The 25,160-nt window shown below is 40.2% G+C and overlaps 1 protein-coding gene across 1 annotated transcript in view; it reads right to left on the reverse strand.

The window, feature by feature from the left end:
- LOC149473602 (fibrillin-2-like) overlaps positions 1-25,160 on the reverse strand; it is a 238,911-nt gene that overhangs the window by 207,543 nt on the left and 6,208 nt on the right. The window contains exon 2 of the mRNA XM_089675603.1: positions 4,847-5,152. Coding sequence (XP_089531729.1) covers positions 4,847-5,016 — 170 coding nt within the window. The 5' untranslated portion in view covers positions 5,017-5,152. The remainder of the gene's footprint in view (positions 1-4,846; positions 5,153-25,160) is intronic.

The raw sequence follows: 25,160 nt of genomic DNA on the forward strand, positions 1-25,160 counted from the left end.
ACCAATTCTACAGCCCACTAACATGGGTCAAATAAAGGTTCCTGTCACTAGCTTTCTGTTACTGGATCAGCTTGTTTTGAGAATTTTGTTCAGGTGAGATGGTTGTTCTTCTGGGTAGCTTAGAGTGGGAATGACCATATGCAATATGTTGTTTACTACCAACCATTTGAATTGTAACCTTTGATACTGCAATAAATGTTTGTCTGACTTACTCCTGTGTTTTTTCTATGTAATGCGAGGCAAACCTTCTGAATGTGGATGCCCATTACTTTTTGCCATCTGTTTCTTTTCCTTGTTATTATCATATCTTTATTTTTCCTTTCGTACTGCATTAAAATTAAAAAACATTACATAAAAATGTATTGATAAAAAAAGAGCACTAATGGGCAGCCATTGCTGGAGAGAATGCATGTAGATAGCAAATGTCTGAAACAGGATACAGTAGATCAGTAGCATTAAACGCAAAAAGGTAACAATTTAAATGTATGAAACAAAGCCATTGGTCTATGATATACAGTGCTCTAGCAAACTAAGCATCATTCAGTTAGGGTTTAGATCTGCTTACGTTTGAAAAATGTTTTCCTTTTCTCCAGTTTGAAACCTTTAAATAAGTAATTTTGTTACTTACTAGCTGAGCTAAAAAAAAAAAAGGACCAGAGCCACCATCAGTTTCGTTAACCATATATCAGGAAAATGTTACACATGTTGTTAATTTGAGTACAGTGGCTTTTTGCTGTCAGTTTCAGCAGAATGGTTTGGCTGATGACTGGATGTAGTACAATAAAAGCATTGACATTCTCAGATCTTAAACACACCCAGGACCCAACAGAAGGCCCTGGAAAGCCTATCAATATATGGAACTAAACATTGTATATTCAACAATAACTTCTTTGTAAATGCAGTTAGACATTTGCCTGCAGAATGAGACTCATGGTGAGACTACATTTCTTTAAGTGTAAACCAATATTTGAAATTGCAAAGCAATCCAAGAAAACTGCTTTTCTGTTAAAAGGCCCTGAAAGAAATAGACCACTTTATCCCACTACCCCACCCAACCTGATGTTCAGCAGATACATTTTTTATACACATGTAACTCTTTCCAGGTGTGGTGACCGCATAGAGCAGTACTGTTTTAACAGCCTCGCTGGGGATCACCATGCTTATGGAACAAAAATCTTTTGGCATCGTTGCTGGAAACTGCAATGCATTTGTGTGATTTTTTTTTAACACCAGAGTCTGCAAAGAACAGACAAGGCTTTAGAAAGGTGTAGACCTTACTGCTCTCTGTAGTCTTGTGATGTAATGAGACTCCTTTATTTCGTAAATTTTATTTCAGAAGTGGAAATTTAGACACAAATGTGACATGGAGTCTCACACCAGAAGTGTCCCATGTATGCCAAAAACAACCCTAAAAAAGTGTTTTAGGGTAGTTTTTGAATCAATGTGAAGTCTACATTTTTTCTACAGCTTTTGTCGGTTGGATGCCTTTATGATATTTGGTAATGCATACTTCATTTTTCCAACATGCACACAAATTTTAATGAAAACATTGACATTGAGAGTCTTTTCTAGTACCTCTATTCCAAATAATTAATATATTGGAATATGATTGCTTACTTTTGCTACTTTTATAAAAAAAAAAAAAAGCAATGGTTATAGAAGCACAAACAACGTACCATAGAAAAGTTGATAGAAATTGAGTTGCCCAAAAGGCAATGCTAAGGCAAAACATGAGAAGGGTTAGCTATGCTTTGGTTCAGAGACCCATTTGTGAATTTAAATCTTGTCCACTTTGGACCCCAGGTAGTTATATCCTATACTTATTCTGGTCACGCATCCATTTTTTGCCCTGGCTTACCCTTTTTCACCCTGATGAGACCACATCTACTGGACCTAGGATAGTCTAAGTCTAACTTCCCCCCCTCTATTCTGCTGTGTGCTATAGCTGTTGTCTCCTTACTCATAATGTTGGACCCTATGATGGATTGCTCATGCTCCTGTGCGGTAGACTGGTAGGATTATATTCTCATCTAGGTGGGACTCTTTGGGGTAGATTTACTAAAACTGGTGCACTCAGAATCTGGTGCAGCTGTATCTGGTAGCTAATCAGCTTCTAACTTCAGCTTGTGAAATTAAGCTTTGACAATAACATCTAGAAGCTGATTGGTTTCTGTGCAAACCTGCATCAGATTTTGCATGCTCCAGTTTTAGTAAATCAACCCCTTTGTGTTCACATTGTCCATAGGACTTTCATTACATCACACAAATGATTGGGCAGTGGGTGGTCCACTATCCTTCTTTGAGTCTTCCATCAGAACGCTCTAAATTGTATATTCCTTTACATGGGTTATACATGTGAAATGGTGGATTATTCATCTGCATAGTCCTGGGATGAGATGCAACTGCTGTTTTTACTAGTTGTCCAATTATGTGCTTTATGTGGTTTTTTTTATATATGATAAAAGGATATATGTATTGATAATTATAATGAATCTGGTGTCTAGCTGTCCACTGCAAGACCTTCTTATAAGTTTTCAAGTATACATTTTTCAGAAAGGAGCAGAGTCTGAGCCAGGTTTTTATTTTTCATTATTTTGGTAATATTCTTATTCTTCCATCAAATTCCTTTATAAAACACAACATGGGCCACCAAGACCTTAATGAAATAATATTTATTATGTATATGTTTTAAGTGGCATAGCTGAGAACCCTTGTATATGGCTGATTAGCACAATTAATTGTTCTGATATTTTCATGTAATTGTACTCAGGTCAATTAGGCTCCATTCATACCTGTGTGACTTGTCATGCGATTTTGGACACTAAAGTCACATGACAAGTCACACCCCATGTTTTTCAATGACAACTGTTTAAATACATGAACTTTCAAAAAGTTCCTGCACTACTTTATTCTGGCTTTCATGCCACTTGAGTGCCATAGACTGCAAAGTACACCCTCAAAAACTACATGAAAGTCGCACCTGAATGCTATATATGCGACAATTGTGCAACAGTTGTCCACTATTTTTGGTCAAAGTTGGTTGGTTCCATCATATGGGATGGAAAGAGATATGGTATAGCAGTCAGTGGAAGAAACAGGGCCAATGGGGGAGCAACATCAGGTCTGCAGCCCCTAAAAAGTTAGGACATCTTATTTGAATCCAGCAGGTAGAAACTATGATGTCCATGGGCACCAAATAGATAGAACTTGTCTGTTTTACAATGAAGTATAGCATCTATTTAATTGTGTAAAAGAACTGAGTTGATCTTACATTCGGTGTATTCCAAGAAAGGGTTAGATGTTTTCCAGGCTTTAGTTATTGTGTTTGTCTTCATATTTCCCAAGAGGGATGAAAAAGATGGACAGAGTTTACCTACTGGGAAAGGCAATACTACTCTGACCATGGTGTCTGTAAAAAATTTAAGGTCAAGTGTTTTTGTGTGTCTTCAATGTTTTAAATATTTTTTTTCCCTCATATTTAAACCTCATCATCAAACTTGTTTTTTCACAACCTTCGACCTTTCTGTAATCTGTAGTTACCCAACCCTTAACTCACCATTTTAAACTCTCTCTTTGGCATTTTGCCCTGAAGCCCATCTTCAAAAAGAACCAGACAATTATGTTACATTCCCTTACTTCCTTTTCCTTCCAACATATGCATTCAGAGTTTTCAGTGATAAGGATATCTCTCTTCTCATGCCTTGTTTAACTTACTGCAATCAGGCTTTTGCTCTCTACACTTTACAGGAGCAGCACTTACCAATGTCTCAAATTACCTGCATGTTGCTGAAAGCCAAAGATACCATTACAACATAAAAAAACTAAAAGGCGACATGAAATGAAAACTGTACCATTTTGTCATGTGATCTCTTCTGAAATACAAGATAAAAGTTCAAAATGGCTTCTCTGCCCAGAGCTCATGCGATAAAAAGTCTAAGCATCTGTATAGGTGGCCAGTTGATGTGGATTGATCATGAGGTTTTCTGAAGTGTAGGCAAGTATTTTATGTCTTCCATTAGCTATTTGGACTTTAAGGAAGCAATGTTGTTTTTTTCAGCAGGTGGTCTTATTTTAAGACTTGTGACTGTAACTGTTACTTTGTCTAGTTAATATATACTGTTGTGTTGTACAGGGCTGTGCTAAACTAAAATACTCAAAGATATAAGTTTAGTCAAAAGTTTTTTTTTAAAAATCAGCACAGGGAATGTTACTTACAGTCAGTGAGAAGTGTCCCTTGTGCTGCTGGCCAAGGCTTTAGTTGAAATCTTGAGCCCTTTGTTTCCCCCATCACCACAACGGTAATCTTTCTATGGGGTTAATATGAGCCGAAGGACTTCTTTTATGCACTTGTCAAGAGTGTTGACTATGACCACACCCACCTCCATTTATAGACGCTGTATTATAGCTTCTATGAATGAAAAGTGATTGATGAATGGAGGACAGGCGGATGAATGAAAGGGCTGCCTCCTCTATAGGTCACTTTTCAGAGTAAAATGCCAGCTCAGTGTCAAGCTTTAAGGTGCATATGGAGGCTGACTTTTCTCTTAGCTCAGCACTGATATATGATACACTCTCAAGGCTTCTGGAGAAAGTTAAAGCTGTCAATTAACAAATCCTTTCATGTAATCCTGACAGCAATTTTGTTATATGACAGTTTTTGGTGTCTGATAACAGTAGTGAGTACAGGCTGAGCATACCACACAGCCTCTGGCAAGGATAGCACACATAAAATATGAGGAGCGGAGGTTCCAATTATTACAAATGCCCATTATTGACTGGTTCTGTTTACATTATGATGCTTTTAAAATGAAGAAAAAAATATAAAAATGAATATATTGCATCATACCCTCTTAGCGTGTCCTGTCCTCTTCTTCTCACTCTCAGTGCTTGTCTGTCTTCATAGCCTGCAAACCTGTCCACTTGATGGTCCCCGACTTCTATCTGGCCTTGAGCTTGCTCCACACACCATAGTGCTGTACATCCCAGCATGAATTTGGCCAGCCATACCACCCCCATGATGGTAGGGGTTGAGGAATTGCTTCAGTCTCCCTCAATACTCCCCTGGGCTGCTTGTGAATGTTATTAGGGTGAAGGAAGATTGAAAGTAGTCCTAACCATAGAGATCTCCAGTCCTGTCGCACTCTTGTAGAGGCTGTGGTGAAATGAAGGTACAAAGAAACCTATTATTATCTCTAAACATTAATGTTGTGTATACAGTGAAAACAACAGCATTGAAAATATAGTAAAACAAGAAAATATACCCCACAACATTACACCACCACCATGAGCCTGAACCATTGATACAATTCAGGATGGATCCATGCTTTCATGTTGTTTACACCAAATTCTGACCCTACCATCAGTCTGCCCATTCTCCTCTGACATCAACAAGGCATTTTCCTCCACACAACTGCCACTCACTGGATATTTTCAGACCAGTCTCTGTAAACCCTACAGATGGTTGTGTGTGCAAATCCCTGTAGATCAGCAGCTTTTAAAATACTCAGACCAGCCCTTCTGGCACCAACAACCATGCAACGTTCACAGTCACTTAAATTCCCTTTCTTCCCCATTCTGATGCTCAGTTTGAAATTCAGCAAGTCGTCTTCACCACTAAATGCATTGCTGGCTGCCATGCTTTGGGTGGTTGATTATCTATTTGTGCTACCAAGCAATTGAACAGGTGTACCTAATAAAGTGGCCAGAGAGTGTATATTTCTGTTGTTCAACCATTAAGCTTTGGTTTGTGCATAAAAGAAAGAGGATAAGCCTTATGTTTAATTTTACACATGTAGAGAATGATGATTGCTATAAACTTTTAAAGTGGTTGTAAAAGCTACAAAACTAATAAACATATTATGGTGTTATGGTATTGCACAGAACTGCCCTGAACCTCCTCTTCTGGGGTCCTTTGCCAACTCTGTCTGCTCCTCTTCTTCTGTGTCTACCCCTATAGCAAACTGCTTGTTATGGGGCAGACGTGAGGGGAAACAACAACTGAGACATGTTTTACCTTAATTCAGGGAAAGTGTTTTATTATATCTTTTCAACAAGTGCAAAAAATAACTTCCTGTACTCTCTGCCTCTGGACTGTTAACATTGTTCCCTGCTATTTCAGTGGAATATAAAACATAATACAAAAAATTAGGTGGTATATAGTTCTAATACATTCCTTTTACCAGGATGACAATGATGCTGAGTATGGCTGACAAGAAAGGAGCATTTACTAAACGGGAGAGTGCAAAATCTGGTACAGCTCTGCATAGAAACCAATCAGCTTCCAGGTTTTATTGTCAAAGGTTAAAGGATAAATTCACATTTTTGAAAAAAATGCACATATTTTGGTAAAAAAATGTGCATTTGCTAGTTTTCTTTTTAGGAGGCTGTAAAGCATTGCACCCACAATCAGCAGATTGCAGGTGCAGTGTCATGCTCCTGCAGATTGTCTGTAGCTGTCTGACCATACCACGTACGGGCAGGCAGATACTTCAGTCCAGGAAGAATCTATGGTCTACGAGGCTGCTCACCAACTCCCCCATAGTTCAATGAGAACTACAAACCACTAGCAGCAAAGGATGTCAATACTTTGTAGTGTATTAATTCACAGAACTTTGTGAATGAAGGAGATGGCAATATGGGCAGAGGCCCACATGGCCGCGCTCTTTTCCACAGCCAACTGTCACAATGAGGAGGGGGATTGGAAGAAGTGCAGGAGCAGAAATATGTTACATGTTCCACCCTAAAAACAGGTTGAACATATAACATGTTCCTAAAGGTGAACGTATCCTTTAATTGAACAAGCTGAAGTTAAAAGCTGATTGGCTAACCATGCACAGCTGCACCAGTTTTGGTAAATTTCCCTCAAAGGGTTTTAATGGCAAGATTGCCAAGTTAAAATAAAAGAAAGAAGTGTGAAAAAAGAAAAATAATGCAGCAACCACATTGCAGGCCAAGTTGCAATACTATAAATGTTTATTCTTTGCTTTAACCACTTCAAGTCCGTACACTTTCACCCCCTTCCTGTCCAGGCCAATTTTCAGCTTTCAGTGCTATCACACTTTGAATGACAATTGCACAGTCATACAACACTGTACCCATATGAATTTTGTTAGCATTTTTATGAGACACATAAAACTTTATTTTGGTGATATTTATTCAGCACTGGGATTTTTATTTTTATTTTTTATATGCTTTGATATCACCTTCTTACAATTTGCTTTGCAGTAAATATATTTAAAAAAATCAAGCAAGTACCATGACCTCAACCTAAGCCAGCTCCCCCACACACATACACACACTAAATGGGTACCACTGGCATTAGCATAGATTAGTCCTGAAAAACGTCTGCGCTCTGGCTGTGTCTGCACAGTAGCTCTCTGTAGACCTCTATGGAGCTGTGTCCCGAGACCTGATATTTTCCAATAGGTGTCTAGTCTATTGGAAGCCTATGTGCAGCATGGCCAGATCATGGAGCTTTTTGGGCAAGGAAATAAACAAATGCTGTTTAAAACCAAGGCATTGATGTAAGTTTGCATCCGAGAGAGGGTGGGTGTTGGCTTTTAGAAGCATTTTTAATTTTTTTAATTTTTTGCCTCTGAATGCAGCTCCAATTCAATACAGTGTGCCCACACACATTGTGGAGTTTAGACTTGCATTTTAGAGCAGCATTAAGAAGCATAAAAAATGAGAGAGGAGCTTAATTTACACACATATAGACATAAATGCATCTATGCAAACAAATTAAATCTAGTGGCTAAAACTGATGAGTAGTCCAGCCAATAAAATGAGTTCATGCACATACTGTATGCTTCTAAACACCATATACTCCTGGCAGAAAGATCCAGCTTAGATAGGATTATTTTGGCTTCTATAATGTATTCGTATATGGCAGTGCTATTGTAAACATCAGCATAATGGCGGATGGAAAAAACTGAAAATGTAGAATTTTTTGCTTGAGTCCATATGCTGTACTCTTGTTTACGATAGCGCTGATGATAGCATCAATGACAGGCTGTACACAAAAATGGGCTGAAATATGCCAGGAATTAAACTGAATGAGCTCAGTCGGCTGTTCAAGAGCCCTAAAGGAGGCTGGAGATGGCTGCACTGACTGTCTATGTCTCAAATAAAGGACTGGCATCTTCCACTAACCTCCCATAAGCAGCCACTGGTCCTCTACCTTGGCATGAAGGTCTTTTTTCTTTGACTGTGCATGTAAGCATTTATTACTGCAGCTAAGGGTAGGTACACTGGAGAATGATATGCTTTCATATTTGATCTTCAATTTTTTTGTAGCTTTTCTGTTATTTTGCCTGTCACTTTCATGCGCATCAGCCTGAATAATTCCACCTCTGTCTGTCTACCTAAACTCTGCTATTCCTAGCCACAGCCTGATAATGAGCTGTGTTGTTACCATTTGACTTGGTGGTATGCTTTAGCTATAAACATACATCCATGACTTCACAGGGCCATCACCACAGTGACAATTGTAATAAACAAATATTACTAAACCTGCCACCCTAGTACATCTTGACATTAGAAAGTGGCATGCATCATTCTGTGCTTTGTCTTTACCAGCAGATAAATGAGCTAGCCAACAGTTATAATTAGAGATGAGCGAAGAAATGAAAAATTCGATTCGGCTGATTCGGCGAATTCCAGTGTGAAATTCGATTCGATGCGAATTTCTCCGCTACGAAGATGACTTATTTAAAGGGTTTCTAGGCTTCAGAGAGCCTTTAAATTAGTGCAGAACACTGTACCTTTAATTTAAATGCCCTTGGAGATGAGGAAGGAGAAGGAGAAGGAGAAGGATGAGAAGAAGGAGAAGGAGAAGGATGAGAAGAAGGAGAAGGAGAAGGGTGAGAAGAAGGAGAAGGATGAGAAGAAGGAGAAGGATGAGAAGAAGGAGAAGGAGAAGGATGAGAAGAAGGAGAAGGAGAAGGATGAGAAGAAGGAGAAGGAGAAGGATGAGAAGAAGGAGAAGGATGAGAAGAAGGAGAAGGATGAGAAGAAGGAGAATGATGAGAAGAAGGAGAAGGATGATAAGAAGAAGGCTGAGAATAAGGAGAAGGATGAGAAGAAGGAGAAGGAGAAGGATGAGAAGAAGGAGAAGGATGAGAAGAAGGAGAAGGAGAAGGATGAGAAGAAAGAGAAGGATGAGAAGGAGAAGGATGAGAAGAAGAAGGATGAGAAGAAGAAGGATGAGAAGAAGGAAAAGGATGAGAAGAAGAAGGATGAGAAGAAGGAGAAGGATGAGAAGAAGGAGAATGATGAGAAGAAGGAGAAGGATGATAAGAAGGACAAGGAAGAGAAGAAGGAGAAGGAGAAGGATGAGAAGAAGGAGAAGGATGAGAAGAAGGAGAAGGATGAGAAGAAGGAGAAGGATGAGAAGAAGGAGAAGGAGAAGGATGAGAAGAAGGAGAAGGATGAGAAGAAGAAGGATGAGAAGAAGGATGAGAAGAAGGAGGAGAAGGATGAGAAGAAGAAGGATGAGAAGAAGGAGAAGGATGAGAAGAAGGAGAAGGAAGAGAAGAAGGAGAAGGAGAAGGATGAGAAGGAGAAGGATGAGAAGAAGGAGAAGGATGAGAAGAAGGAGAAGGAGAAGGATGAGAAGAAGGAGAAGGATGAGAAGAAGAAGGATGAGAAGAAGGATGAGAAGGATGAGAAGAAGGAGAAGGATGAGAAGAAGGAGAATGATGAGAAGAAGGAGAAGAAGGAGAAGGATGAGAAGAAGGAGAAGGATGAGAAGAAGGAGAAGGATGAGAAGAAGGAGAAGGATGAGAAGAAGGAGAAGGAGAAGGATGAGAAGAAAAAGGATGAGGAGAAGGAGAAGGATGAGAAGAAGGAGAAGGAGAAGGATGAGAAGAAGGAGAAGGATGAGAAGAAGGAGAAGGATGAGAAGAAGGAGAAGGAGAAGGATGAGAAGAAGGAGAAGGAGAAGGATGAGAAGAAGGAGAAGGAGAAGGATGAGAAGAAGGAGAAGGATGAGAAGAAGGAGAAGGATGAGAAGGAGAAGGATGAGAAGGAGAAGGATGAGAAGAAGAAGGCTGAGAATAAGGAGAAGGATGAGAAGAAGGAGAAGGATGAGAAGAAGGAGAAGGATGAGAAGAAGGAGAAGGATGAGAAGAAGGAGAAGGAGAAGGATGAGAAGAAAAAGGATGAGGAGAAGGAGAAGGATGAGAAGAAGGAGAAGGAGAAGGATGAGAAGAAGGAGAAGGATGAGAAGAAGGAGAAGGATGAGAAGAAGGAGAAGGAGAAGGATGAGAAGAAGGAGAAGGAGAAGGATGAGAAGAAGGAGAAGGAGAAGGATGAGAAGAAGGAGAAGGATGAGAAGAAGGAGAAGGATGAGAAGGAGAAGGATGAGAAGGAGAAGGATGAGAAGAAGAAGGCTGAGAATAAGGAGAAGGATGAGAAGAAGGAGAAGGATGAGAAGAAGGAGAAGGATGAGAAGAAGGAGAAGGAGAAGGATGAGAAGAAAGAGAAGGATGAGAAGGAGAAGGATGAGAAGAAGAAGGATGAGAAGAAGAAGGATGAGAAGAAGGAAAAGGATGAGAAGAAGAAGGATGAGAAGAAGAAGAAGGATGAGAAGAAGGAGAATGATGAGAAGAAGGAGAAGGATGATAAGAAGGAGAAGGAAGAGAAGAAGGAGAAGGAGAAGGATGAGAAGAAGGAGAAGGATGAGAAGAAGGAGAAGGATGAGAAGAAGGAGAAGGATGAGAAGAAGGAGAAGGATGAGAAGAAGGAGAAGGAGAAGGATGAGAAGAAAAAGGATGAGGAGAAGGAGAAGGATGAGAAGAAGGAGAAGGAGAAGGATGAGAAGAAGGAGAAGGATGAGAAGAAGGAGAAGGATGAGAAGAAGGAGAAGGAGAAGGATGAGAAGAAGGAGAAGGAGAAGGATGAGAAGAAGGAGAAGGAGAAGGATGAGAAGAAGGAGAAGGATGAGAAGAAGGAGAAGGATGAGAAGGAGAAGGATGAGAAGGAGAAGGATGAGAAGAAGAAGGCTGAGAATAAGGAGAAGGATGAGAAGAAGGAGAAGGAGAAGGATGAGAAGAAGGAGAAGGATGAGAAGAAGGAGAAGGAGAAGGATGAGAAGAAAGAGAAGGATGAGAAGGAGAAGGATGAGAAGAAGAAGGATGAGAAGAAGAAGGATGAGAAGAAGGAAAAGGATGAGAAGAAGAAGGATGAGAAGAAGGAGAAGGATGAGAAGAAGGAGAATGATGAGAAGAAGGAGAAGGATGATAAGAAGGAGAAGGAAGAGAAGAAGGAGAAGGAGAAGGATGAGAAGAAGGAGAAGGATGAGAAGAAGGAGAAGGATGAGAAGAAGGAGAAGGATGAGAAGAAGGAGAAGGATGAGAAGAAGGAGAAGGAGAAGGATGAGAAGAAGGAGAAGGATGAGAAGAAGAAGGATGAGAAGAAGGATGAGAAGAAGGAGGAGAAGGATGAGAAGAAGAAGGATGAGAAGAAGGAGAAGGATGAGAAGAAGGAGAAGGAAGAGAAGAAGGAGAAGGAGAAGGATGAGAAGGAGAAGGATGAGAAGAAGGAGAAGGATGAGAAGAAGGAGAAGGATGAGAAGAAGGAGAAGGAGAAGGATGAGAAGAAGGAGAAGGATGAGAAGAAGAAGGATGAGAAGAAGGATGAGAAGGATGAGAAGAAGGAGAAGGATGAGAAGAAGGAGAATGATGAGAAGAAGGAGAAGAAGGAGAAGGATGAGAAGAAGGAGAAGGATGAGAAGAAGGAGAAGGATGAGAAGAAGGAGAAGGATGAGAAGAAGGAGAAGGAGAAGGATGAGAAGAAAAAGGATGAGGAGAAGGAGAAGGATGAGAAGAAGGAGAAGGATGAGAAGGAGAAGGAGAAGGATGAGAAGAAGGAGAAGGAGAAGGATGAGAAGAAGGAGAAGGATGAGAAGAAGGAGAAGGATGAGAAGGAGAAGGAGAAGGATGAGAAGGAGAAGGATGAGAAGAAGGAGAAGGAGAAGGATGAGAAGAAGGAGAAGGAGAAGGATGAGAAGAAGGAGAAGGATGAGAAGAAGGATGAGCAGAAGGAGAAGGATGAGAAGAAGGAGAAGGATGAGAAGAAGGAGAAGGATGAGAAGAAGGATGAGAAGAAGGATGAGAAGAAGGAGAAGGATGAGAAGAAGGACAGTTCTGTGACAGTTTCTGTCTATTTCTGACAGTTCTGGGACATTCACTCCATACAGCGGTTTCAACCGCTGTATGGAGGGAATGTCATGGAACTGTCAGAAATAGACTATTAATGACAGTTCTGGGACTGTCCTTCCATGCAGCGGTTGAAACATTGTATGTATTTGTTTCCATAAATGGATCCATTTATGGAAACAAATACATACAATGTTTCAACCGCTGCATGGAAGGACAGTCCCAGAACTGTCATTAATAGTCTATTTCTGACAGTTCCATGACATTCCCTCCATACAGCGGTTAAAACAGCTGTATGCAGTGAATGTCCCAGAACTGTCATAAATAGTCTATTTCTGATAGATCTGGGACATTCACTCCATACAGCTGTTTTAACCGCTGTATGGAGGGAATGTCATGGAACTGTCAGAAATAGACTATTAATGACAGTTCTGGGACTGTCCTTCCATGCAGCGGTTGAAACATTGTATGTATTTGTTTCCATAAATGGATCCATTTATGGAAACAAATACATACAATGTTTCAACCGCTGCATGGAAGGACAGTCCCAGAACTGTCATTAATAGTCTATTTCTGACAGTTCCATGACATTCCCTCCATACAGCGGTTAAAACAGCTGTATGCAGTGAATGTCCCAGAACTGTCATAAATAGTCTATTTCTGATAGATCTGGGACATTCACTCCATACAGCTGTTTTAACCGCTGTATGGAGGGAATGTCATGGAACTGTCAGAAATAGACTATTAATGACAGTTCTGGGACTGTCCTTCCATGCAGCGGTTGAAACATTGTATGTATTTGTTTCCATAAATGGATCCATTTATGGAAACAAATACATACAATGTTTCAACCGCTGCATGGAAGGACAGTCCCAGAACTGTCATTAATAGTCTATTTCTGACAGTTCCATGACATTCCCTCCATACAGCGGTTAAAACAGCTGTATGGAGTGAATGTCCCAGATCTATCAGAAATAGACTATTTATGACAGTTCTGGGACATTCACTGCATACAGCTGTTTTAACCGCTGTATGGAGGGAATGTCATGGAACTGTCAGAAATAGACTATTAATGACAGTTCTGGGACTGTCCTTCCATGCAGCGGTTGAAACATTGTATGTATTTGTTTCCATAAATGGATCCATTTATGGAAACAAATACATACAATGTTTCAACCGCTGCATGGAAGGACAGTCCCAGAACTGTCATTAATAGTCTATTTCTGACAGTTCCATGACATTCCCTCCATACAGCGGTTAAAACAGCTGTATGGAGTGAATGTCCCAGATCTATCAGAAATAGACTATTTATGACAGTTCTGGGACATTCACTGCATACAGCTGTTTTAACCGCTGTATGGAGGGAATGTCATGGAACTGTCAGAAATAGACTATTAATGACAGTTCTGGGACTGTCCTTCCATGCAGCGGTTGAAACATTGTATGTATTTGTTTCCATAAATGGATCCATTTATGGAAACAAATACATACAATGTTTCAACCGCTGCATGGAAGGACAGTCCCAGAACTGTCATTAATAGTCTATTTCTGACAGTTCCATGACATTCCCTCCATACAGCGGTTAAAACAGCTGTATGCAGTGAATGTCCCAGAACTGTCATAAATAGTCTATTTCTGATAGATCTGGGACATTCACTCCATACAGCTGTTTTAACCGCTGTATGGAGGGAATGTCATGGAACTGTCAGAAATAGACTATTAATGACAGTTCTGGGACTGTCCTTCCATGCAGCGGTTGAAACATTGTATGTATTTGTTTCCATAAATGGATCCATTTATGGAAACAAATACATACAATGTTTCAACCGCTGCATTGAAGGACAGTCCCAGAACTGTCATTAATAGTCTATTTCTGACAGTTCCATGACATTCCCTCCATACAGCGGTTAAAACAGCTGTATGCAGTGAATGTCCCAGAACTGTCATAAATAGTCTATTTCTGATAGATCTGGGACATTCACTGCATACAGCTGTTTTAACCGCTGTATGGAGGGAATGTCATGGAACTGTCAGAAATAGACTATTAATGACAGTTCTGGGACTGTCCTTCCATGCAGCGGTTGAAACATTGTATGTATTTGTTTCCATAAATGGATCCATTTATGGAAACAAATACATACAATGTTTCAACCGCTGCATTGAAGGACAGTCCCAGAACTGTCATTAATAGTCTATTTCTGACAGTTCCATGACATTCCCTCCATACAGCGGTTAAAACAGCTGTATGCAGTGAATGTCCCAGAACTGTCATAAATAGTCTATTTCTGATAGATCTGGGACATTCACTCCATACAGCTGTTTTAACCGCTGTATGGAGGGAATGTCATGGAACTGTCAGAAATAGACTATTAATGACAGTTGTGGGACTGTCCTTCCATACAGCGGTTGAAACATTGTATGTATTTGTTTCCATAAATGGATCCATTTATGGAAACAAATACATACAATGTTTCAACCGCTGCATGGAAGGACAGTCCCAGAACTGTCATTAATAGTCTATTTCTGACAGTTCCATGACATTCCCTCCATACAGCGGTTAAAACAGCTGTATGCAGTGAATGTCCCAGAACTGTCATAAATAGTCTATTTCTGATAGATCTGGGACATTCACTCCATACAGCTGTTTTAACCGCTGTATGGAGGGAATGTCATGGAACTGTCAGAAATAGACTATTAATGACAGTTCTGGGACTGTCCTTCCATGCAGCGGTTGAAACATTGTATGTATTTGTTTCCATAAATGGATCCATTTATGGAAACAAATACATACAATGTTTCAACCGCTGCATTGAAGGACAGTCCCAGAACTGTCATTAATAGTCTATTTCTGACAGTTCCATGACATTCCCTCCATACAGCGGTTAAAACAGCTGTATGCAGTGAATGTCCCAGAACTGTCATAAATAGTCTATTTCTGACAGTTCTGGGACATTCACTCCATACAGCGGTTTCCGGCAAAAAGTGTATGTGCAGAGTTCCTCTATTCTGCAGATACACTTAGAGGAGCTCTGCAGATACACTTAGAGGAGCTCTGCACATACACTTTTTTCCGGTTTGGAATTATTCTTATTTTCATCCTACTTCTTCTTCTTCTTCTTCATCCTCATCCTCATCCTCTTCTTCTTCTGAGGATGAGGATGAAGAAGAAGAAGAAGAAGAAGAAGAAGTAGGATGAAAATAAGATTAATTCCAAGCCGGCAAAAAGTGTATGTGCAGAGCTCCTCTAAGTGTATCTGCAGAGCTCCTCTAAGTGTATCTGCAGAATAGAGGAACTCTGCACATACACTTTTTGCCGGCTTGGAATTATTCTTCTTTTCATCCTACTTCTTCTTCTTCTTCTTCTTCATCCTCATCCTCAGAAGAAGAGGATGAGGATGAGGATGAGGATGAGGAAGAAGAAGAAGAATGAAAAGAAGAATAATTCCAAGCCGGCAAAAAGTGTATGTGCAGAGTTCCTCTATTTCTGACAGTTCTCTCACAGCTTCTTCACATGTACAGCGGTTGAAATATCTGTATCCTAAATGGAAACTAATAGATACAAATTGTATCTATTAGTTTCCATTTAGGATACAGATGTTTCAACCGCTGTACATGTGAAGAAGCTGTGAGAGAACTGTCAGAAATAGAGGAACTCTGCACATACACTTTTTGCCGGCTTGGAATTATTCTTCTTTTCATCCTACTTCTTCTTCTTCTTCTTCTTCTTCTTCTTCTTCTTCATCCTCATCCTCATCCTCTTCTTCTGAGGATGAAGAAGAAGAAGAAGTAGGATGAAAAGAAGAATAATTCCAAGCCGGCAAAAAGTGTATGTGCAGAGTTCCTCTATTTCTGACAGTTCTCTCACAACTTCTTCACATGTACAGTGGTTGAAACATCTGTATCCTAAATGTAAACTAATAGATACAATGTTTCAACCGCTAAACATGTGTTCCTTCTGTCAGAGAACTGTCAGAAATAGCGGAGCTCACTGCAGGGACACTTTTGCCGGCTGATCGGGAAATGTTCGATTCGCGCACCCGAAGTAGGCAAAATTTCGGTTTCGACACGAATCGAATATTTCCTGAAATTCGACTCGAATTCCGGTTCGCCTAGTTCGATTCGCTGATCTCTAGTTATAATGATTGTAAAAATTTGCAGATGTCTCGGTGTTGGCATCCTTGCTGGTAGTTCTGTTTTTTTTTCACTATTTGACTCCCTCTATGCCTATTACTTATCACTGAAGGCACTTGGGATCCTTTTAATTGGAGAGCTCTTATCCTAATTCCATTCATATCAACACAACTTGTGTTTTCCTGGTTTCACTCCTTCAACTGAAGCATGTACCCAAATTGAAAAACTTTGTATCATACAAGTTTCCATACAAGTTTCCAGGTTTGTGAAACTGTTACATAAATTGTAAAGTTTATTGTCACCTTCCTATCAACCAATGTTAAAAGATTTTATTACAGCCCGTACAACAGATACTAAAAAAAAACAACTCCAAGGCAAGCTCCGCTCCACACAGTCAGCTCTTACTATAATAGGGGTACATTAAGGCACCATGCACACTAGCGTTTTTTTAAGCAAAAAAAAACGATGGAAAAAATGCTGGATTAAAAACTCTGGTAATAGCATTTTTTTTAGTAGTATTTTAGTAGCGTTTAGAAGCTACATAGTTACATACATAGTTAGTCTGGGTGAAAAAAAGACAAAAGTCCATCCAGTTCAACCGTTAAAAAAAAAAACAAACAAACTTATAATTCTATACCCACAGTTGATCCAGAGGAAGGCAAAAAAAACCCAGCAAAGAATGATCCAATTTGCTCCTGCAGGGAAAAAATTCCTTCCTGATCCCCCGAGAGGCAATCGGATATTCCCTGGATCAACTTTACCTATAAATGTTAGTATCCAGTTATATTCTGTGTATCCAAGAAAGAATCCAGGACTTTTTTAAAGCAATCCACTGAGCTGGCCAGAACCAGGGAGTTTTATTAGCATTAGTGTTTTATTAGCATTTTTACGGGACATGTAGAAAAAAGCTAGAAATAACACTGTTAGGAGCGTTTTAGTAGTGTTTAGAAGCGTTTTTTATTATTATTATTATACAGCAGGGCTTGAACAATCTGCTCGCCCGCTCGCTAAATGCGAGGAGAGATTCCTCTGTGGCGAGCAGCGAGCACAGATGAAGCATGGAGTGACGGCACCTGTGCTCCAAGCCTCATTGTGAAGACGAGTTCCAGTTTACAACTTCCAGTTTCCGGCTTCTTTGGCTCCGCTGAGAGGGGACACCCTCTCCACCGCCGCGGGGGGTTGGGGGCGGACCTGGGCAAGGTTGGGTGGGGCAAGTTTTATGACCGGCTAGTAGGTCTGGACTCGAAATTTTAACCCCTGTATATACAGGATTTATAAATCACCAACGGTTTGCTCAGTGCTTTACAATGTAAAGGGAAACAATACAGCAACAATACAGTTCAATACAACAGGGTTAGGAGGGCCCTGCTCCTTGGAGCTTACAATCTAGGAGATTGTAGAAACGTTTAAAAAGCTCTACACAAACAATTTTTTTTCTGCTCCTAGACGCTGAAGTAGTGTGCATGAACACATAGGATAACACTATTTAGCTTTTAGCTTCTAGGAGCTGAAAAATGCTAATAACAGCCTCTAGGACAGCGGTTCTCAACCTGTGGGTCGCGACCCCTTTGGGGGTCGAACGACCCTTTCACAGGGGTCGCCTCAGACCATTGGAAAACACATATTTCCGATGGTCTTAGGAACCGACACACTGCTCCTCTATTCTTCTCCAGGCAGGTCCACCCACATGCAGATACGCCCACATACGAGTACCCGACGTGATGACATCATCGTGCCAACCCCATCACATACACCCCGTACAAATACAGGTGCATGTGACAGGGTTGGCGCCATAATGTACTTATGTGGACCAGTCGTACATGTGTAAAGAGCAGTTGCTGTGCAGAAAGCAGCTGCTGTGTAGAAAGCAGCTGCTGTGTAGAAACAGCTACTGTGTAGAAAGCAGCTACTGTGTAGAAAGCAGCTACTGTGTTGAAAGCAGCTACTGTGTAGAAAGCAGCTACTGTGTTGAAAGCAGCAGTATTGGAGGTAAAACGGCACTTCATGAATTATAATAATAATTGTTTTTGTGATTAATCACTGTACTTTACTTATGTTCAATTTGTAACAATGAAAATACATTCTGCGTATTAGATATTTACATTACGATTCATAATAGTAGCAAAATTACAGTTATGAAGTAGCAACGAAAATAATTTTATGGTTTGGGGGTCACCACAACATGAGGAACTGTATTAAAGGGTCACGGCATTAGGAAGGTTGAGAACCACTGCTCTAGGAGCTTAAAATTTTTTAGTGAGCCTAAGGTTATGGTGGCTCTTTTTCAGGTCCTAGTTCTCCATCCCTGCAACCAATGCCATTGAAAACACATTTTCCAGGTGTGCCTTAGAATGTGTATAGGGCAGTGCACACATAATCAACTGTGCCCATTATGTTATTAAGCAGGCAATGTAGATTGTAATTAGACTACTGAGATGGAGCAAGTGGTTCTTCTGGGTGGCATTTTGAATTTGGATGCACATAATCAACTGTGCCCATTGTGGAGGATAAGTTAAGGAATCTGTGGTTTCTTCTCAGATCCTAGTCTTCTGTCCTGGCCACCAGTGCCATTCAAACTCTGTTTCCAGGCAGGTCTTTGCACATATATGCAATAGGGCAGTGCACAAATAAACAACTGTGCAGATTATGTCATTTATCAGGCAACGTAGATGGTACTTAGACTACTAGGACAGAGCTAGTTCTTCCTGGTGGCTTTTTGTGTTGCTAGTAAACCTCCATACTGCCTCACAGCCAATAGGCGAACCTCAATCTAATGATGCCTCTTGCATCTAGCTGAAAATTGTGTATGCACCTAAGTAGATACACAGCTACTCACAATGTGGCATGCTTTTATGCATCTCTACAATAGCACTGTACATAAGTAGTTAAAGAAACTATAACTTTTGTTCCTCTTTCTCATATAAATACTAAGCAGTAAACTACTGCAAGAAGGATTTAACATTCAGTAAAATTCCAGGTTATATATACATTTGTAGCCACACAGTTGGGTCAACCAAATTTTGTTTGACTGTAATATTCATGTACAGTATACACGATGCTCGGGGAGGGGGCGAATGTAAAGTGTGTCTATTTAGTGTCCATTTAGCTCTATAATTCATGTCAAAAAGCTGACATACAACTCTGATAACCCTCATGATATGTCTTTGTGTGCTAGATAACACATTCCACTACATTCATTAAATGTATACCACATCCAGATATTCTTCTATGATATGCTGGCCTGCATTAAAGCATGAAGGAGCACGATAAATTATGTAAACATCATTTTTCACAGGTTGTTATGCTTCACAGAGGACAAACAGCTTCAAAGATTTAAAGTGTACCTGTCAGGATAGAAAAATGGGATATGCTAGTAACAAACCATCCTTAAAGGTGCAAGGTGTGTGGCTGTCAAACCCTAGTCAGTGACCCATAATAGGTATGTAGGTTCAAAAGTCCCAACTTCACTGATTAGTGAATTATGAGTAAGGGTGACAGCCACAAAGCTTAAACCTTTAAAGACAATTTTTTGTGGCCTCTCATACTGTATATTTCTATCCTGAAAGCCGTTTTTTATTAAATGGGTGTTTTTAGTTTTACGTATCTATGCATTGCTATAGTTTTATAATATTAATTTTATGTATATATTACTGCGTAAACCTAAAGTTACTTTTGATTGGACATTTACCTTTTTACATGCTTATTCTTACATTTTTTGTTATTGTTTTAAATATGGAAGTTTGCAGATTAGCCATTACATGGAGATCTCAGTGGCATAGTTTAATTACTTTTTAGCTCTCTCTGACAATCAATTAATTGCCTGTCTAATAGACATGAGCAATGAAGTAAAGCCTTTGTGTAACACTGCAAACCAGAAATCAGAGCCCATATAGAACTTACATAATACACACAGAAACAATGTATTTTAAAACATTAACAAATTGATAAGATTATTTACACCAAGCTGATATCTTGTAAATTTTTTCCCCTAGATGCCTTTGCTCCAGGAGAGGAAAAAGCAATGTTAAAAACACACTTAAAGCCTAGTTTTGCAAACATGTTTCGGCACTTCAAGCGTCTGGTCGTTCATTCATTCTATTAGCCAGAATATTAATTTACGTTTGGGACCCCTTCCATCTGATTCACCAGTGTAACATTTTTAAAAGGTCCCAGGACTTGAAGCACACGTTCGCCCATCAGATTAACTTTGTTTCAGCTGCTCCTTCCGTCACCCCTCTAAGGCCCCTTTCACATAATTTCCGTCATGATCAGCAGGGGATTTGTCAGCTGATCCTCCGCTGATCAGAGCAGAGCAAGAGGACGATAGGCCCATCTCAGTTTATGAAGAGCGGACATGGACAGAGTCCACCCTGCTCTATGGGAGTAACTGGACTGGCTGTACGTTTACACTCAACTGCCCTCCAATCTGATCTGCCTTGAAGGAGGAGCAGTACCGGGACAGGTTCGTTCAGCACCCTGGGCAAGGATGTGGAATTGCACCCTCTCTCCCGCTACTAGTGCATGCCGTAGAATGGGTGTACCACCTTTTGTCCATTCACTGCCCCCTTGCACCAGCTGAATATGCACAGAGTGTGCACTGCACATTGGAGGCCATTTTCTTGATTTTTACAGCAGTAGCGGTCAAAGCAGACATGAAGCTTTGGCCTGGCCCTGTTTACTAACCACTGCTCTAGAGCTTGGGTGCAGTTGCGCCCTGGGCGGCTGTCCCTCCTGCCCACCCATTGTCCTGGCCCTGCGGAGGATGGATCCTCCTCTGTTTTTTTTTCTTAGCAGACCGGATCAGATTGGAGGTAGGTGGGTGCAACAGACACAAGTCCATTTATCCATAGAGGTAAATGAAGGTGCCGATCAGGTCTGCAAAAACTGACAGGCATACCTGATCAGACTTGCCGTGTGAAAGAGGCCTTACACAATAACACAGGGTTATTTTTCTTTAACCAATGGCTTTTTTTTAGTAGTGCAGCTCACTACTTTCTGATTATTCACGTAGGCAAGGATGAGATAGAATTCCCACTGCTCCTTCCTTGGATGTGTAAATGTGATCTAGAAATAGAGGATGGGCAGATGAATGAAAGGGTCGCCTCCTCCATACATAAGCTTTTTATTGATGGAAGCTATAGTACAGCTTCTATGAATGGAGGAGGGGGCAGATGGATGGGCATTTTTGGCACTCTTGATGTGTGCCTGTCACAGCACTCATATTAAAATCCCCACAACAAAAAGAAGATTATGGCTGTGTTGTTATGCATGGGGGCAAACACCTTTGGATTTCGACTAACAGACCAACCAGCAGCACAAGGGACACTTTGCATTGAAAGTAAGCACCATCTCTTACGTTTATTAAAAAAAAAGACTAAACTACTAAACTTAGGCTTGAAATAAGCCTAAGGCTGCATAAGGCTGCAAATTTCATGAGTTTTTATGAGCTTTATTGAGCGTTTTTGCAAGTGTGTACAGATGTTTTTTGAAGAGTATTACAGGAGTTTAACACATGTATTCATGCTTCAGGCTTTTTTTTAGCCAATGGAAATCACCAGGGGGGAGATCAGTTAATATAGTCTAAAAAAATGCCTGAAAAAAGCTTTTCAGGCATTCCCATTGAAGTTTATGAGAACAAAAACGCTCAGTTCTGCCTGAAATTAGCTCATGTACTTTTTGGAGTGACAGGTGTTTTGCTACAAGCGACAGAACGCTGAACAGGATCCATAGAAATTAATAGGATTTTGCTTGTTGAGTATTTTTCGGCTTTGAGCTACAAGCTACAAAAGTGGGAACAGGGCCTAAGGCATTTTGGAAACAAATGCTGTGGGATGATAAAAACAAAACATTGACCCTCTTGGCTACAGTAGCCAAAAGAAAATTGAGCTACAAAAGGAGAAGCATCTGAAGAACAGAACACCTTTCCAAACTTTTAAGCATGGGGTGGATCTGTTCTGCTTTGGGCCTGTTTGGCAAGCAATGATCTGCCATCTTGTAAAAGGGTCCTAAGTGGTCCCAAAATACAGGCAACATTGTGAGGGTGAAACAAATCCTGCAAGTCCTACAGTCAGTGAAGAAAATGAGAAATATCTACACCCACCAGCAAAAAAGTCTTTTTACAGAAAAATACACGTTGACCATGTCAGACAATGTTGTCAACTTTCTCAACTACCTTCAACAAACAACATACAGTAGATACACCACTCTTTTTAATGGCGATAAGAAGAGGGGTAGATGTTCATAGTCCAACAGCTTAGGTTGACAACATGGTAAACGTTGTCACCCCAGGACAGGAAGTGTATTAATCCCAAAACCTTCAGGTGAAAATGAAGAAAAAAGCCAGAAAAAAAGAAACTTAGCCACCACACCTAAAGACTGGGAAGCTGCAATATATTATTAGTATTTCTCGGAGAGTTTCGATATTTTAGATTTAGGTTTTGGAATGGCTTTCAAAGTCCCCATAAACTGAATAGTCTGAAAAGCTGTATGGAACACAACCCGAGAATGTTTATGAACTAGAAGAATTCTCCAAGAAAAAAGTGCCAAAAATTCTTAAAGTAAGAATGTAAAGAACTTTGTATGCATGCTAATTGTTATGCTCTATTTTTTACAATCTGTTATATTCAGCATATACGCAAATAGCAATAAATAACAGACAGAAACATTTAATGTTTAACTGATTGATGAACAAGTAACTCATATGTGTGGCAGCTGGGATTTGTGGGCTTTAACGCCCATGTGCTACCCATATGCATCTATGAGGTCGAGGTTTCTGTGCTCCTGGTCTCTGATTATGATCTGGAATTGGCATGATAGGTTCCCAATCATGTGACCACTGTAACAGCCAATCACAGAAATGAGAATGTCTGTCCCACCTCCCGGTGTTAATTTCCAGTTAAAGGGCTGCCGAGGAGGGCGGAAAGGAGTTACATTTGTGGAAAAGAACTGTTTTTTTCTTTAAAACTAGGGGTGCCCAAACTTTACATGTGGCTTTGAATAATAAATTATTTTTCCTTTACCCAATAGGACACCTTTGTACCTCTGATTTAAAATGAGAAGGGTTTAAATTCTCTGGATTTCTAACCAGAGCTGGTCCTCTGTAAAGGAACACTGCACCAACTTGACCTCATGGTCATTTTATACAAGTCTGTCAGTAGTAACAAGGGTAATATTTGTTCTACCCTAAGTCCTCATGCACACTGGACATTTTGATAATGCTGGTAATGTTAGCTGTGTAAAGTCACGTTAAAAACTGAAAGTTTTTCAGCTTTTTTTTAGCATTTTTGCATTAGCGTTTAGCCACGTTTTCACGCATTTTTCCGCACTTGTGTTTTTTAGCATTTTGTTTGAGCAAAACTCAAAATGTTTGGTAAAAAAAAAATCCAAAAACGCCGGTTTGCGGCTTTTTACCACATTTGCTGCGTTTTTCAGCATTAGAGCATTTTTACAGCTAAAAAACTCCTCTAGAAACCCACTAGTCCTGTTTTTTTTCTAGCCAAAAAACACTGATTACAGTCTGTGTGTGCATGGACAAATAGGATAACATGCTGGGGGGTTTACTGGCTGTAGAAAAAAATGTCAAAAGCCAAAAACAGCAGCTGTAAAAATGTCAAGTGCATGAGGACTTAAAGCTAAGTCAAAAATTTATTTTTCTAGCTGAAGCCACATCACCTAGTAGGTAGGTGTATATTATTACACCTAGTAGGTAGGTGTACAATAGTAGGTATATCCTTTGTTTGTTAGTCCTCATGCACGCTGGACGTCTTTACAGCTGCTGTTTTTGGCTTTTGGCATTTTTTTCTACAGCTAGTAAACTCCCCAGCATATTATCCTATGTGTCCATACACACATAGGTTTTAATCAGTGTTTTTTGGCAGGAGCGTTTTTTGGCTGGAAAAACCCCCCCAGAATTAGTGGGTTTCAAGAGGAGTTTTTTAGCTGTAAAAATGCTCTAATGCTGATAAAAGCTGAAAAACGCTGATAAAAGCTAAAAAACACTAAAAAAACACATCTATCTGGTTTTATGAGTGTTTTTGAGCCTGAAGATTTTGCGGGAGTATAACTGCTAAAAAGCACAAATGCTGAAAAGCACTAAAAAACACTGAAAAAAGCTAATGCAAAAAGCAAAAAAACTCAAATTTTTATTGCAGCATTCTACAGCTAATGCTACTGGCGTTTTTATAACGTTCAGTGTGCATGAGGCCTTAGGCAGCTGGACCCTGTAGAGATCTTGAGTGCAGGGTGCCCGGTCTTCTTCCTGGTTTCAGCACTGAGGGAGTTAATAGCTTTGTATATTTTACGAGCTGCAGTGAAAAAGGTTTGATGGGCACCTGCCCCTCCTCCCCTCTCATCCATTAAGAAAAAACAGTGCATAGTTTACACTGCATGTAACATGATATGCAAATAGGGAAGAGAATCCTGTCATTCATCCGATTATTCCCCATTCAGAGATCATGTTACATTCAGTGTAAACAATGCACAAGCTTTTCCTGAATGGATGAGAGGGGAGGGAGAACGGGTCATCGTCTGACCTATTTCACTGCAGCTCACAGAAGACCGAAGCTATTAATTGCCTCAGTGCCGGAAGTTTACCTCCAGGAAGAGGACCAGGCATCACTACACAAAGGATTTTTACAGAATCCAGCTGTGTGCAGGACGTGGGACATTCATTACATGTGGCTGTGACTGTAACTAAAGAAAAAAAATAATTTTTGACAAACAGATCTATCTTTCTATCCCTCACCTCACCCCTTCAGTCTCCTCTCGCATTACTAACCTACTAAGCGACATTTCGGCATGGATGTCACTCCACTTCCTCAAACTCAATCTTTCCAAAACTGAGCTCTTAGTATTCCCTCCAGCCCATGCCCC

This window comes from Staurois parvus, unplaced genomic scaffold (genome assembly GCF_062004578.1).
Source record: "Staurois parvus isolate SC_StPar_1 unplaced genomic scaffold, SC_StPar_1.0 ptg000013l, whole genome shotgun sequence".
NCBI lineage: Eukaryota > Metazoa > Chordata > Amphibia > Anura > Ranidae > Staurois > Staurois parvus.